Source organism: Camelus dromedarius, chromosome 5, assembly GCF_036321535.1.
Source record: "Camelus dromedarius isolate mCamDro1 chromosome 5, mCamDro1.pat, whole genome shotgun sequence".
Lineage (NCBI taxonomy): Eukaryota > Metazoa > Chordata > Mammalia > Artiodactyla > Camelidae > Camelus > Camelus dromedarius.
The window spans coordinates 54,419,345-54,435,716 of NC_087440.1; the positions used below are offsets into that span (position 1 = coordinate 54,419,345).

A 16,372-nucleotide genomic window follows, 5' to 3' on the forward strand; every position below is an offset into this window, starting at 1 on the left:
AGAAACGTGGGATGTCACTACTCAAATATAATTGTCCAATTAAGTTTAATAAAAATGTAATTCCAACATTCTTGGAAAAGCATTTTCTCAGGTCAACCTGCAGGACAGCCCTCAAAACAATGGGGTTGGGAGGTGGGGGGAGGCAGAGAGACCAGCTAGAGTCCTGGTCATACACAAGCCAGTTAGTTGCTGAAATAGAATCAACACCCAGACTCAACCATCATCCATAAAGTACACAAGGAAACATTTGAGACAGTTTTTATTAAATGTACAAAAGCAAAATAAAGCAGGCAAGCTCTAAGAAGGCAGGATGACATAAGCGCGTTGTCTTTGGACAGTGATACAGCACCATTAAGGTTAATTTAGATGTTAACAAACCATGAGCACAGACAGCTAACTACATTCTGTGTTTCCCTTAGTAGTTTTAAGGTCTACCTTGTCATCCACTTATTATTCAATAAGTTTTTCTACACGAACATGGTAACTGAAGAAATTTAAATGTTTAGGAAAGCACTGTATGGTAAAAGTTAACTTATTGTTTTCCATGTCAAGATGTTCTCTACATCTTCCACAATGTGCATTAATAAAATTAATGTAGGGTAAAACCTTCTTTCCAACCCCACAGGTTACCTTTCATGGTTTTTTTCCAAAACCAAGCAGAACAAGCAACAGAATTGTTTACTCCTTTTAGACATTTAGCTTTAGAACTCTTAATTTTAATCAAAATAATTGTTCTAAGAAAGCTATTCAACATATCCAGAAATAGAATCACATTTTCTCTCTTGGCAACACCCTCGAGTATTAGTTCAGAACCATCTGCTGAGCTGTACAGTACTAGTGCCAGAGATTCATTAACTGCTGGTCTCACCGCAGATCAATGACTGGTTTGAGCAAAAAAGCTTAAATTATTTGAGATTAACATTAACAGTATCCAAATATGGGTACTCTCATGAACAATGCTAGACAACATATTGATATTTTTATTTTTCCCCTTTGAAAAGTGTTGTTCTAAAATATATTGGCTGTCAAAACTTCTGATTTACAATTATACTATACAGCTGATTACTGAGAGATGCACATCTGTGTTACATGATGTAAACAGATTAGATACATACTTTTAAATATAGGTCATTTTAATGGGCTCAATATAGCACACTTGCTATGATGGAGCCACACTTAAAGTGAAAGCCCACCCTCCTACAGGTGTGGGGAACCCACAGGAGCCACTCTTGGAGCTACAGCAATAATATTCCATGAACACTGTTCATAAATACATAACTGGAGGGAAAAAGTGTTGTACCAAGGAAAACAACTTGCTAGTTTCAAGGTGTATCTACATCTCTATTTCCTTTCTATGCAATTATCTGACATATTTTCAAAATGTTGATCTGCGGAGCAGAGAAGAGCTCTATGAGAGCTACTAGCATGAGTGACCCTCAAGCTGAAAAATACCGAACAGGCTTTCAAAAAGACACGTATTGCAAATTGCCATGCATTCTGTTGCTTTGTGTAAGCTCATTATCTGGGTATCTGAACTAGACTGGTAGGTCTGGCAACTCATGGTATAATCCATTAGGCTTCTCAAATGCTTTAGTTAATACCTGACACGTGTCAGAAGTGGATTGTCTGGTCATTTCCTATCACTACCCACTTCCCATGAAAAGCAATTCAAACTTCAAACAAATTAGCAGTTTACGTGCAGCCTGTGACCCAACTCTCCTTTACCCTGGGATAGGGAGTGACTATCAGTTAAATATTGTGAAAATCATCAAATGTTATTAATAAAATTCAGATTCGGGCATTTAAGTAAGTTTCTACCCCTATACTCCTTAGCACTAACAGGACATATTGCCATGATACACTATTATTCAAATGAGTAACTGCTAAATAGACTACATTTGTTACATAGGACTTTTAATGGAGGATCTGTAGGACCAACAGCAACAGAGTTGCTGACATAGACATAAACCACAGTGTGTTACACTCATGGTTTCAGAGGGTTGGAAAGTTCTTAAAGATAAATCAAAACACACAATAGCAAAAGTAACTATAACAAAGGAAAAAAGAATCCTAAATAAACAGCTATGGCTGCACAGGGTGGTCTGACTAAAGCTGGAAAGGATCACAAACCCAGGCTAAGTAAGTTCCAGCTGGGCATGCAGGAAAAAAAGGAAGATGGCTAGGGGCGCCTAAACCAGATTAATGGGGGAAGAAATTAAACTCAGAGCAAGGAAAAGAACCGGCGGGATACTGTCAAATGCAAATATTAGGTTTCTGCTTTCTCTTGGTAAGTGACTTAATTTCATAAAACACTGGAATAGGTAAAGATGAGTAGATATTATGAGCGCATCCAGGTCCCCAACCTTCTAATCAATTACATGATGAGGAACTAACAACCTACTACTGAGATGGATGAACCTTACTGTCAAGCCATCTTTGAGGAATCAGCTAAGGACGACATATCTAATTTTTGAAGCATGAGAAGGTGGCTTCTACAAATTGCAAGCAGTAAACCTTGCATTAATCCTGGAGAATATTGTGAAATACATTATTAAAAGGATGTTTGTTAAAACTTATAAAGGGAAGTGGTGTTTGCTAAGAGACAGCAAGGACTCAGAAAAATGCTTTGACAAGAATACAAAAGCAATGGCCCCAGGAAACCTATCTGAAGCATGGAAGACTTGGCCAGCTCTCTCATGATCAAAAGTACTTGTGAACAAGAAAGAAAAATGAATGCATGCTGCTACAATCGAGTGGATTAGAAACTGAATGGCTGCTTACACTCAGATCATGAGTCTTCAGTGCCTAGCAAGAGCTTAATAAACAATTTACTACATGAACTGATGAACAGTCAGATCCCTCGAGCCATTCTCCAGAGTACAAAATACAAGGTCGTTACAAAGCTCCTCTCATTATGAAATGGTTTGACTCTCCTTATTCTTCTGGTTCTACGTCCTCTTCTTCAACCTTTTCACCCCCATTACCCAATCTTAAAACAGTAACAGCCACTCTCCCAAAGGTGGGGAAGCATTTTTTCACTAGTAGAGAATAAAACAGCATCTAATTCAAGTGGTACTTAGAGTATGACTTCCACAAACACATCCATAAACTCCTTTGATCATTATGTGGAGTTTCTATATATCTTGGTTTTCTTTCTTTGATCCTTTAAGAAACTTTGAACCATTTACACTATTTTCAATTGCCTTAACTTCCTCATCCCAAATAAAGCACAAGAATGCTTATGAAAACACACAAGCCATAATTTACCTGCTTTACAAGCAGCAGCAAAAACACAAATTTGTGACATTTTACCTTAAAACCTACTGTTTCAAAAAGGAAAAAAATATTTTAAACATTTTAAGTTTCAAAATAAAAATTTTAATTGGTAAGAAAAATGATGGTGCTGTGCCACCAGTGTTTATGAATCTTGACCAGTGACAATAGATATGGTAATGTGCTTAACCATTTAAAAGTCTTCCTTTGTAGATCCAAGCATGGTATTAAAAAAAAAAAAACACAATGTAATACTTTACTATCTTTTTTAAAAACTGACAGCGATATGTCTTTATTTGGAATAAGCAAGTTTAAGAAATAGCTATTTGTAATCTTTAAAACAATGCACTGAAAATAAGTCTTAATTTCAGAGTTTTATTGTATTGCACTAAAGGAACAGCAGGATGGTTATACAATGTTCTCTCTCATTCAGTTTTGAAAATCTAAAGTACTTGCAAATTCTTAAGAATACCTTTACCACCAGACTAGAACAGTTAAGTATAATAACCAATTTGTTAATAAGTAGTGTCTCACAAATTAAACACATTTAAAATGGCTTTAAATGCATTCTTCACAAGTAAGTCAGCATATATTTTTGTATCATGTTCACTTATGCTTAAGAATTAAAGCAAGTATATTACCCTGGTGGAAATACGGGAAATCTCTCATTCATGCAATATACAGGGATATTTCAAATCGAAGGGAAAAAAATCCCACTCTTCTTATTTTTTTAATGTATCCATATATAATCACCTACATGATAGACGAGGAAACCCATGAAGTTTCCTACAGGTCAGATATATATTTTCAGATCATCAGAAGCACCTGATATCTACAGCTAATTTATAATTAAATGGCATTTCAATAAAACCAAAATGAGCCCTATGAGTTCCTATAAATGAAAGCTTCCAATGGACTAAGGACAGTCACTAATTAATGCAATCATTCAAGGGATTATGGCTGTTCCTTAAGGAGTGCAAGTTCAAACCTGTCAACACCAGAGGTGTCATTTTATATTAATTTATACGTAATTCCATTTAAATTCTTTATCTGAGTATAACATATGAAAACAGTCTTTCCACAAGCAAAAAATGTGGAAACATCTAAAAAATAAGGAGTCATTTTTTAAAGTAACTGATCAGATTCCATAGGCTACTCTTGGAAACAGGATCTTGCTGGATAGAATCCCCTCATTTGGTGGCTTTTTGCATGCACTTAACTGGACCAGTTCTTCTGAGTGTTGTTCTAAGAGCTCACCAAAACATAGATCATGCTGAAAAGAAGAAAAAGGCTGTTAATTCAGGCTGTTAATTCAAACATTCTTAATTATAAAACTAAGAAAACCAAAAAGTTGAGTCTGCTTTATATAGCAAACTAGCTGGTGATATCACACCATCACAGAACTTGTTCACAATATGATTTTAATCTGCATTTATGGACTTTTGCCTAAGGTAGGATTGGCTCAGTGCATGTGCTGTAGTTGTCCCCTATTTCCTTTCCAATTTTAGCAAGTAGAACAGCACAGCTGAAAGCTTAATGGGGGATCAGAGCTTAGAGAAGCAATCCAAAACAGCACCCTGTGTCTAATAGGAGTGAGCATCTCCAGGGGCTCACTTTATGCCAGGCCTTCTGTTAGCTCCTAGGAAGCAGGGTAGGTACCAACATTATCCCCATTTTACAGAAGGAATGATCAGTTAAGGAATTTCCCCATTAGAGAAACACTCCAGGCAACAGCAGCAGAGTTAAAAAAGAAAAGAGGAGAAGCAAGCAAAATAAAAGCCAATAACCACTTGATTTAGGCTGCTGGGCAACCCTACATGAAGAACATGTGGGAGAGGCATGGTTCAAAAGCATGGGTATCTAAATGGAAATACAAAGCAAGGAGGTGAGCATACTTGATAGACAATTTAAAACAGAAATGAATGACATCTCCTGGTGAACATTTTCCCACAACTCGACATCTCCAATTTTATCATCTATTCAAAAATTCATTTATTTTCCTTCTTACAACAAATATGTTTTAATTGCCTACTATATGCTAGCACTATTCCAGACATTTCTTATGGAAACAAAAAAACGAAAATTAACAAATCAAGGGACACGTGGAAGTTCACTTTTCAGAACTTTTTCACTATCTTTGTTTCATGTATGAACACCTGTAGATGCACTAAAGGACACTCACTTTTCACAAATCTCTAAAAGCATAAAAATACATTTTTCATAAATTTCAATCTAGCACTTCATCCTTTTCCATAATGGAAACTTATATGATGTCAACAAGAAATATAAATATAAGCCTACCACTTAATACTGAGTTTTCAAGTAACAAAAAGGAGAGAGAATAGAAGCTTAATTTTCACAGTACTTTCATCTACTTTAGCTAATTTTCTTCATATTTTGATAATCAGGTGGAAAGCCCTCTAGTTGAATATATTCATCAATAAAAGATGAAAAAAAGTGTATTTATATAGCTTAAAGAAAAATTTTAACTCAACACTTGCCAGCGTCCACTACCAGTGTCAGTAAGCAGCCGATTTACTCCACCTAGAGTACACCTAGAACAGTAGCTCTCAACTAGGGCTCATTTTGCCCCACAGAGGGCATCGGGCAATACCCAAAGACATTTCTGGTTATTATGACTGGGGCAGGGTGATGCTACTGGCATCCAGTGGGTAGAGACTGGGGTTGCTGTTAAACATCCTACAATGCACAGGACTGCCTCACAACAAAGATTTATCCTGCCCAAAATACCAACAGTGCCAAGGCCAAGAAACCCTGACCAAGAGGAACCATGGTAAGAGTCCATCACTGTATAAAGGGAGAAAAATCAATAATCATCCTGTAAGACAGACCTGTTTCTTTCCTTCATCCCATTTGGAACATGCAAACCAGAAAATAAAGGGCAGAGAATAGTTTATGAAGAATGATAAAGGAAAAATTAAACACAATCTTGAGACAGATGTGAAAGCCAAGCAAAAGCCTTTTTATATCGTCACATGGCCATATCCTCTCAATGCCATCACTCTGCCATGCAGAATGAGGACTGTTCTTCACTGACTTGAGACTTTGGAAGCAGCATCCCTGACCCAACTTTCTGCCTCTAACTACACACCAGTTGACTGCCTTGACAAGTACCAGTTTATCAGATGTGTGTGAATTAGCTGGTGTGAACTACACCACTAGCAGTTATCACCATTCAAGACACTGAGTTATTCTTCAAGTGGATTTTAACGTGTTCAGACCACAATGCCTGCAAACTTTTTAGGCAGTAAAGTGAAATCGTATTTTCATTTTATTTTTTAAACTTACCCATATAGGTAGTAAAAAAATGCTAGAAGATAAAAAGCTAATTTGCACCATCCTTCTTTCTGACAATATGCTAGAATATCTGCATTCATGATGGTTGTAGGGTCATAGAGTCCTGGTCCACTCATCACTGGTCTACTCATATACCTGTAATAAACACAGTTGATTAGCCACTCAGAATGGAAGCTAACCTTCAGGATGGAAAGGAGTGTTTTCCTTCTCAAATAATATTTGTTACAGTGAGAGGTAGTCCACATAGGGAAGCATATTTTTAGTTCTAAGTGGAGTTCCTTTCTTTTATTATCTTAATTTTAAAACTGGAAACCATAAAGAGAACAGGACAGTTAAACAAAAGAGAACAGGACAGTTAAACAAGTCATATCTGGTCTCTTCTACACTTTCAGAAATCCAAGAAAAATAACTGTAAAAGGAAATACGATTTATTTCTTTCAACTTTTTATTTTAACATAAAGAACACTTCACCAAGATATTCCAAATGTTCACATTTACCACATGGCTTTATCCTTCTCTTGTCTGTTCTTTCTCTAAATACACATACATTTTTATTTTTTCTGAGCCATTTCAGGGCCAGTTATAGATATGAAACCACTTTATTCCTAAATATTTCCTCAGTATGTATTTCCTAAAATCAACAGCAATGAGACTATGATATGCCTATGTAAAACAAAAAACTCTCACTCTGTACAGATCAGATATAACTTTCAGAAGTTATGAAATATGAATATTTTCTATAAATAACCAAATTTAAAGTCATAAAGTAAACATGGAGAAGGAAGTAGACACACACCATACATTTTGATTTACATCAAGTTCAAAGATGGACAAAATGAATCTAAGCTGCAGATCACTGGTTCTCCCGGGGAGGTACAGGGCTAACTGACTGAGAAGGGGCATAAGGGACTCTCCTGGGGAGCTGGAACTGCTGTGTATCTCAATCTTGGTGGTAGTTTCACAGGTATGTATATATATATAAAAATTTACCGAGCTGTACACTTCAAACATGCACACATCACCGTTTGCAAGTTATACCTCATTTTTTAAAAAGTCCTTTAAAGAGTAGTAACATAAGCTTCACAAGAGGTATTAAACAGTTATTTGTTCATCCACATGGTTTTAAAAATAAATGCCAACTAATTTTCAGTTTTCATTTAGGTGAGTAGCATGTGATAACCATATCAACCAAAGTATAATTAAAATTTAATTAGGAAAAGTATTAGAAGTGTATCTAAATATTACCTCCAAATATGATATGCCAAGAGGGGCATATTGAGACCCAGTGTAAGCCACTCTGCTGCACAAAGAAACATGACACAGAAGAAAGCATGGATGAGGTACTCTGGAAGGACAAGCTGGAAGAAAAACACAAGCCAGTTATCAACATCCCTTGGCATTAAATCAACTGCTAATTTGGAAAGGAGGTGGCAACTAAGTTTCCATAAAAAAAAAAAATCACTGTTCTCTTAGAATCAGAAATGAAAGATGCTACTGAGTTTTACTTTCATATTTAACTTTCAACCAAAAGCAGAATTACAAGCAAACTGACCAGAGGATATAGCTTGCACTAAAAGAATAATATATAAATTAGAATTTAAAACCTGAATTCTTACAGCAAGCAGTTAAATTAAAAAGTTACCACCCAGACTGTTCAAACATAGTTATTTGCTAATCACTTGGAAGTTTTTATTTCCACCATTCAAGAATGATAAAAATACAAATATGAAGTATCTGATCACATGCAACATGATATTAAAAAATCCACAAAAACAAAACTTCCCTTTAGAAGTTTGAACATCAGTATTTTTAAGCCTTTAACAGAAACCAGGGATGCTACATATACAATATTTAGCAAACCACATAACATTACCACAAAAGTAATTTTTCAATGGAAAGCCAACAGCCAATAATCTCAGCACAGTCAGGGGGGAAAGAACACTTATATGCACAGATGAAAACAATGTGCTTTCTGCAATGTAGGAGGGAAAAGACTGAGATCTGAACCATGAAACAGGAATTCTCCGGTTCCAGAGCTCCATTCTTATATGGCCTGTTTCTTTCAGCCTGCTTTCTCCAAGGAAGTGCTACAGACACAGCAGACCGGTAGAAGCTCAGAACTCAAAACCAGATACATCTTTTGATAGTAGGTAGTATTAAGTGAGGAAAAATTAGTTCAAGCAAAATGTTTTTATAAAATGATCAAGAGTTCATGCTTTACTTTAAAATATCTTTCTCATCCTGAAGCTCTCAGCCTAATGACTCTGTTAAGTAAAAATACCAAAATCCTTCTTTGCAAGTTTTAGCCAAAGAGCCTCCTACAAGTTATTAGCTGAAAAGCCAATTTCTCAAATGTGCCGACATTGTTACCAAATTAAAATTATGTGAATCCTCAACATCATCAGATATTTCCTGAGGGGAAACTAGAGCTGTAGAAATAATATACTACATATTCAAGCCCATTTTCTAATATTCCCAAATTAGTTTTTCTAGTCCAAGCTGTAAAGCAAAGTTTTTAATGAGTACCATTTTAAATAAAATCCCAGTAATACCAATTAATCTACATCACTAACCAGATATTTTCTATAAATTTAAGCAATATAATAACAAAAGATAAATTCTGCACATATATATATAAACACACATGTAAATAACATGAACTGTTAAGCCAGCATTTAATTAAGATCAAAGTTAAACATCTTCAAGAAAACAAGAAAATATCCATAGGAAAATCTTTGAACTGCAAAGACTACAACCAAGAAGAATATACATTTAATTAGCAGTTCCCCTAGAGCTGCTGTTTACAATAGTAGTTTAAATTATAAGACTTTTCTTTAAAATACAGTAAGTCTATGTCAGCCTTCTAAAACCAACTGATACCTAACAATACAACTGGCCACACTTCCAGACTAACATAAAGGAAAAAATGATATTGAAAGCATGATCCCTACTGCTCTTAAACAATATTCTTTAGTAAGACTGATAATAAAAATCTGCAACTCTACCAGTTCTAATATGAAACAAACACCACACTCCCTCCCTTCTCCTCAAAAAAGTCCAGAAACTTTAATAATGCATCTCTTATAAGACCAGTCCTCTCCAGTCATTCTTTAATGACAAAATTTCCCCGTTAAGTGGCACAAAATTATTCCATTTAGGAACCAACATTTACACAAATACTAGTATCCAAAAAAAATACTTCATGCAAATACGGCTGAAATGACAGTACTTAAACATGCAAATCATAATATTCTCTAGTTAAGGTTCACATTTTAAAAAATAATGGTATTTCTCTTCCCCCATACTTTGGCAGAATTGTCAAAACAAATTTTCAATAGGGAAAACTGTCAGATGCACTGCTGTTAAGCCAATTATCGGCACCCTGTCCAAAACACAACTTGTGCTGGTATAGAAACTTCCTTGCAATCCACAGCAGCATTAGGATGTCCAAAGCACAAAGTGAGAATTTCTTTCCATTAAGAAAAGCCAGAAATCACATATTATATGTTGAAATGAAATTAGTCCTTAAATTTATAGTAAATTAGGAAAATACAAGAATTTGAGCTTAAAAATCATGCTGTCTGGGTTCGATTTCTGGCTCGACTTTAGCTGTATGACCTTGGGCAAAGTGCTTTAACCTCTTTAGGCCTCGGTTTACTCTCCTATTCGTGAGTATAATATACCCACCTCTCAGGAGTGTCATGAGAACTGAATAAAACAACCCAGGTAAACATGCTTAGCACAGAGTCTAGTACCCAGGAAAGCCCTCATCTGATTTCAGCTATTATCGTCATCATTTGAAATAATGAAAAGCCAAAGAAGATAGAATACTATTAATAAACAGCTGTCAAAAGGAGAAATGTCAGTTTCTTAATTTCTCAGTAACAATTTCAAAAGTATGTTTTACAATGAACATTACTACTTTCCAATGAGAAAGCAGATTCATCTCATATTTTGCTTCATAAGAGCAGAGAAACAGAAAAGTTAGTAATTTTAATTGTACCTACATCAAGTCTCACTGTAGCAGTTCTTAAAGACAAACTAGAAATCTATTCCATCATGCTTAGTTATCTATCTATCTATCTAGGAAACAATGATAAAGTAGCAAACTAATTTTATAGACCCTTTCCAAATAAAGTCCCTCTAGCATGCTAGCGCATTATATAGCTTTACGTAACTAAAGTCTATACATGTTTTCATCTTCATTACGTAATTTTTAAAGATGAATTATTATATTCTATTTCTTAAAGACATCCCTACTGCTTTCTTACAAACAACCTTTCAGTTTCTGACCAATTAGGCAAAAATTAAACCTACAGGCTAAAGGAGAATCTTCCTAAATGACTAAACTAAATGAAGTCAAAATTATATACAAAACCCCTAAGCACAATGGGGCCACATCTTAAGTAAACCCATCAGAGGTCAGAACTTAGTGTAGGACAGATCTGTTTTAGAAACACTACGTAGGATTTACATATAAATTGTTATCCACAAAATTCTGACATGAGTCAAAGGTCAGCATTACTGCAAGATTCCAGAGCCTAACAATACGCACAGCTATTCACCTAAAAGGTTCTGAATAAACATCAGCTGTAAGAGTAAATTAATGAATTCCAGAATAGACATAACCAAAAGATAAAAGCAGGTATGATACCAAGGACTCCACCTGCAGACGACTTCAGAAAAGTCCCAACAGAAAAATAATTTCACTATTAGAGTCATTTTATGTTAACCAACTTTCAAACGCTACACCAAATAATTTAATATCAAAGTGCCTATGGCTATAACATTTTTTTAAATGCATGAGCATTTAACAGCTTTCCCTACTTGACTGGGCCAGCAAGCAAACATTTGCATAAAATATGAAATTTCATGAAATCATAAACCTCAACAGGCATATGAACAAGCACACTGAACAGAACATTTTACAAATACAAATGCCCTAACCCTCCCCATGAAATGAATGTAGCATTAAAACATTTAAACTAAAAAGCAGTACACACCTTTAATGCAATTTTGACTCTTTTAATCTTTTTGACCTTTTCAACTGTCTTTGGCCGACAATGTAAAAAGCAGATTGGAAGAATGTTAGTATGACAGCTGACAAGATCACCAGCAGATTAATAATAGTCAGAATAATCAAGCAGGACAGGAAAAAGAATATTTTTTAAAATTCTGCCTACTTTATAAAGTACAAATATATCATGATACTGAGAATATTGGCCATTTTCAAATTATATCAAGTTAAAAGCAAAAACAGTTTAAAAATCTAGAGAAAAACATATTATAACTTACAGGATTCAGGGTATTACACTGATCTATAGGATTCTTGTAATCAGTCTTCAGCTCATCAAATGCTATAATCTGAAATAAAAATAAAATAGTTAGGATCTAGGGTAAGCCCAACTAAGGCCAGCTTCTCATGGTATAACGAGTAAAACAGTTACAAATGTGGTAAGGGGAGAAGGATCTCATCTACTTACATGGTAAGAGTAAATCAACTACACTTTAATATAAATAAAGAAATAAATACATAAATAAATAAAACCATACCACTTATTAAACAGAAGAAAGCAAGAATGTTTCTGTTCTACTCTTGAGAAAAAAATGTGGCTTTAACAACAGAACTTCAAAGTCAAAATGCACTAAAAATCAAGTAAGGGTGACACATCACTTACTGGTGTTAAGCGTCAAAAGAAGAAGCCAAAGGCACCAAGTTTGAGGGGGAGCTATTTTAGTTGCTGCCACTAGTCACACAGGGGACAGAGACCTTAATCTGCCTTTCCTCTGCTGGGTCAGCACTAGCATCTTTATATGCTAGACAGGACTGCTCAATATTACCAGTGATCAATGGAGTCCTATTTCTAGCTTTTAATATGCTGATTACTTCCCTGTTAAAATTCTTAGCTTCATAGAAAGATGAGTTTTTTTAATTTCTAGACTTTTACAAAATTCACCAGTCTGACCTAATAAAAATTCTAAGGAAAATAGAAATAGAAGGAAAATAATTAAACATCAAAAGGTAAGTTCCATGAGAGTAAAGATTTTCACTGTGTTCACTGCTATGTCCCAGGGCCTAAAATAGTTCCTAGAACATACTTAAGTGTTCAATCAATATTTACCAAATGAAAAGGGAGAAAAAAGAAAAAAAGAGAAAAAACCGCCCTATGCTTAAAAAAACTACAGAACTCACCAAAAGGCATTTTTCTTTGCTAACGCCCCCTAACACATATAAACAGTATAAATGTATGATTGGAAGATACTAATTTCTGATTACTTATGGACATTACTGGTCAATTACCTGACATCAGCTGTGACATATTCCCAATGCATTTTAGTAATAAAGTTTAAGGCAAGGACTGTGATTACAAATACAACTAATGCCTATAACAAGGTCCAATTTAACAGCAGAGTACAAAACCTATGCTTTAAAACTTTTTTTTGACTGGACGTTTTCTTCATGTGATTTCAAATGACCTTTGAATAGCATGCTGCTATATGGGTTTCTGTTTGAGTGCTATAAGCTAGAGTTTCCAAAACTCTTCTGAAAAGATTCTTACACTGGTAGTTTTCAAATCTTTTCTGACTGTGTGTCTGGACAAAGATGTTCACAAACTTTTCCACAGAAATGCAAAAACAATAAAACAGATAAATCCCTAAAGGTAGCAAACTATACAATTCAGGATACCTTTAAATTTGATGCACTTCTTTAGGGAATGACTTCTGCATTTTTAGTTTTCAAACAAATCTATTCTCCCATCTCTCTTCTCCACAGAGCAACAATCACATGAATTAGGACTAAACTGACTGATGTAACCATCAGCACAAAAAAATCCTCCATACAGCGTTTTAATGTAAACAGGATTTTTTAAATTTATACTTGAAATTTCCAAATGAGTCTTCTCACAGACACCTAAACTACCTAAGAAAATAAACTGATGGTTACATAGTTAATAGAAAAATTAAAACTGTATCTTTATTTAGAATTTTCAATTTGTTCCCAAAGGATGCATAATCCTCTAAACTACTAAGCAATCCCTAAGGACAAAAGCTCGCCACTAATCTGTGGAGTACAAACAAATTTTTAATTCTATAATAGGGCTTAAATTTATCTACTTCACCCAGACACATATTCGTTTCAAAGCTAAAACTAAATTACCCAATTTTTTTTTAAAGTTCCATTCAGGTTTTCCTTAAACCAAACACAACCTAGTTCAAAATGTAAGCCATCCACAGCTTTCTAAAAATCCTCATCTCAGAAAACCAAGAGTGCCCATCAAGCAGGAAATGACTGAAATCCTCATCCACAGATGGCAGAAAACCACACATTACAGTTTCATCAGAGGCTTACTAAGGCGGAGCTAGTTTGTAACCCAAATTATCTTTTTTTGTTGTTTAATGGAGGAACTGTGCTTGAACCTATCTTTATTTATTGTCTTTAGTCTATCAAAGAGCCTAAAATGATTTTCAAGTAATAGGTTCCTACTGACAAGCATTCTGAGGAAGCAGTTACTTAACAGCCTAAAGAAGCATTCCCCACTACACAAGCAGTTTGGTTTAAAATAATCATGAATGTAATCACATTCTTTAGCAAAAGGGAATGGATTTGAGACACTGCTGCCATATAATCACTCTGCCCCTTTATATTCCTTAACAAATCCTTGTTATGGGTATGATGAAAAGTGACTTAAAATTTACATAAGTGAACATGCCCAAACATTCAAATTAAGACCAATATTCCAGAAAGTACTAGAATATGGGAGGGCAGAGCAAATATAAGATAAATTTTTAATGAAAACTGATTTCCAAAAGTCTGTTGTGTCAGAGAAACAGGAATCCTTAAAAATCTCTTGTAGAACTATTTCACAGGGAACTTATTTGTTCCTTACAGGGAACAGTAAAGATGTGCTTCTGTCCTGAAACATGATGTGAGTAAAAGGAAAAAAAAAAAAAAAAAAGCCCTAGAGAAGCCTAAGGTTTCTGAGCATTTTCAAAACCAAATTAAAGCTACCTCTAATAAATAAAGCTGCCCTGAATATAGAGGTGGCTAGGAAGACTGTCTCTAAAGAAACTGATGGTCAGAGTATGATTTATGAGAAAAGTTTGGAGATGTGGTCAACAATCAATTTAACCTGCATCAAAGTTCACCAGGAAACAAGAATCCGCCGGGGGGGGGGGGGGGGGAGGCGGAATTCTACTTAAACAGCACCCAACAAGTGCTGAAAAGTAGAGTTAGAAATTCATCTAAAGTATTTTTTATAATTATCTCATTATGGCCATCCTCCTGTGGACACCCGAAAACAAAGGCAAAGTGTATTAAATGATAATTCGGCAAGCTTCATCCCCGTAGCACGCCCCTCTGCGCCTTGTCATCCTCCTGAGGGGTGAGGGGATGCGGGGATGCGGTGCCGGCCAGCGAATCGGCGTCCCGCAGGGCCCGTCAGGACCGCGGCCGCCCCACCCGGCAGGGGAGAAGTAGCGGCGCGCGCGGCCTGCGCCGGGACACGGCGGCGCATCCATCCGGCCACGGCACACCTCGGCTCCTCCTGGACGTGCAGCCCCAGGCCCGCGGACGGAGGGTGCGTAGACCCCTCGCCGCTCGGCACCGCCCCGGCCCGGCCCCATCCTCGGGCGTGCGGACCTCCCGGAGGCCGTCGCCGCCCCGACCGCAGGCCCAGGGCGAGAACAGGCTGCGTCGCCACCTCGCCCTCCTTCCCCGGGCTCCGGCTACTCACGTGCCAAATGGCGAAGAAGATGAGCGCAGCAGTGAGCAGCAGCGCCAGCATGTAGCAGAAGGCCGCGAACGTGAACGCCATGGCCGGGGAGGAGGAGCGCGGAGGAGCGCCGGTGCCAGCGGAGAAAGGCGGCGCAGGGCCCTCTGGGTAAAACCATTCACTTCCCGCGGCCACAGCCGAGACCGATGCCGCCGCTCCTACCGCCCCGGCGCCCGGCTTCCAGCGCGCCTGCGCACCAGCTCCGGCGCACCGGCGCCCTCCCATGGCCGGAGTCTGCCATGCACTGGCATTGTCTGCATAGCCGATTGGTTTATTTTGCTTTCTTCGTTCGTTTATTCTTTGAACAAATATTTATTGAATGAGTGCCTAGTATGTTGCAGGCGCTGTGCCTCTCCTTTGAGATACAAAGAAGAGTAAAATAATACTTTCACTGAAAGAAGTTAGTATAATGCCGGAAACGAATGCGTAAATAAATCATTACAGTATTATAACCCTGTTAACGGAAGTCTGCGGCCTGTTATGAAAGGTCAGGGAAGGGCACTCAGCCAGCCCTTGAGCGTTCAGGGAAGGATTCCTGGAGGAGATGTTTCTTAAGCTGAGGCTTACATAATGAGTACAAGTTGTCCAGGCAGAAACGGTAGGATCAGCCGTTCAAGGAGAGGGTTGAACATGAGCAAAGGCCCAGAGATGAGAGAAAGGAAAATAGCTCAGTGTCTTAGGTGAAACCACCTAAGCAGTTTGAATTAGTGGAGTATAGCACAAGACAGTGCTGAGAGTTGGAAAGGGGTTAGCAAGGGTTCGGATCATAGAGGGTCTTTTATGCCTGCTTAAGGAGCTCAGACGTAGGCCCATGTTTTTCACTGTTTTGCTCACCACATACAATAAGACTTTTTCATTGTAAAACAGCAGAACATTATATACACATTGAATTACAGAGAAATGGACATCTAGATATAGAGAAAAATGTGGATATAACAAAAATTTCACAAAACAATACTAAAGATCTATGAGTACTTGCCCTTCTATCCTTTTTTGCTGTTTTGTTT

At 36.9% G+C, this 16,372-nt stretch overlaps 1 protein-coding gene across 1 annotated transcript; it reads right to left on the bottom strand.

Moving 5' to 3' along the window:
* Nucleotides 1-242: 242 nt before the first annotated feature.
* Nucleotides 243-15,521, bottom strand: CNIH1 (cornichon family member 1). Its single transcript, XM_010982941.3, has 5 exons — nucleotides 15,327-15,521; nucleotides 11,887-11,955; nucleotides 7,837-7,949; nucleotides 6,583-6,726; nucleotides 243-4,546 (listed from the first exon to the last, which is right to left on the bottom strand). Exons 1-5 carry the CDS (start codon nucleotides 15,405-15,407, stop codon nucleotides 4,519-4,521), a joined length of 435 nt encoding a protein of 144 aa, XP_010981243.1. The 5' UTR covers nucleotides 15,408-15,521; the 3' UTR covers nucleotides 243-4,518.
* Nucleotides 15,522-16,372: the final 851 nt, after the last annotated feature.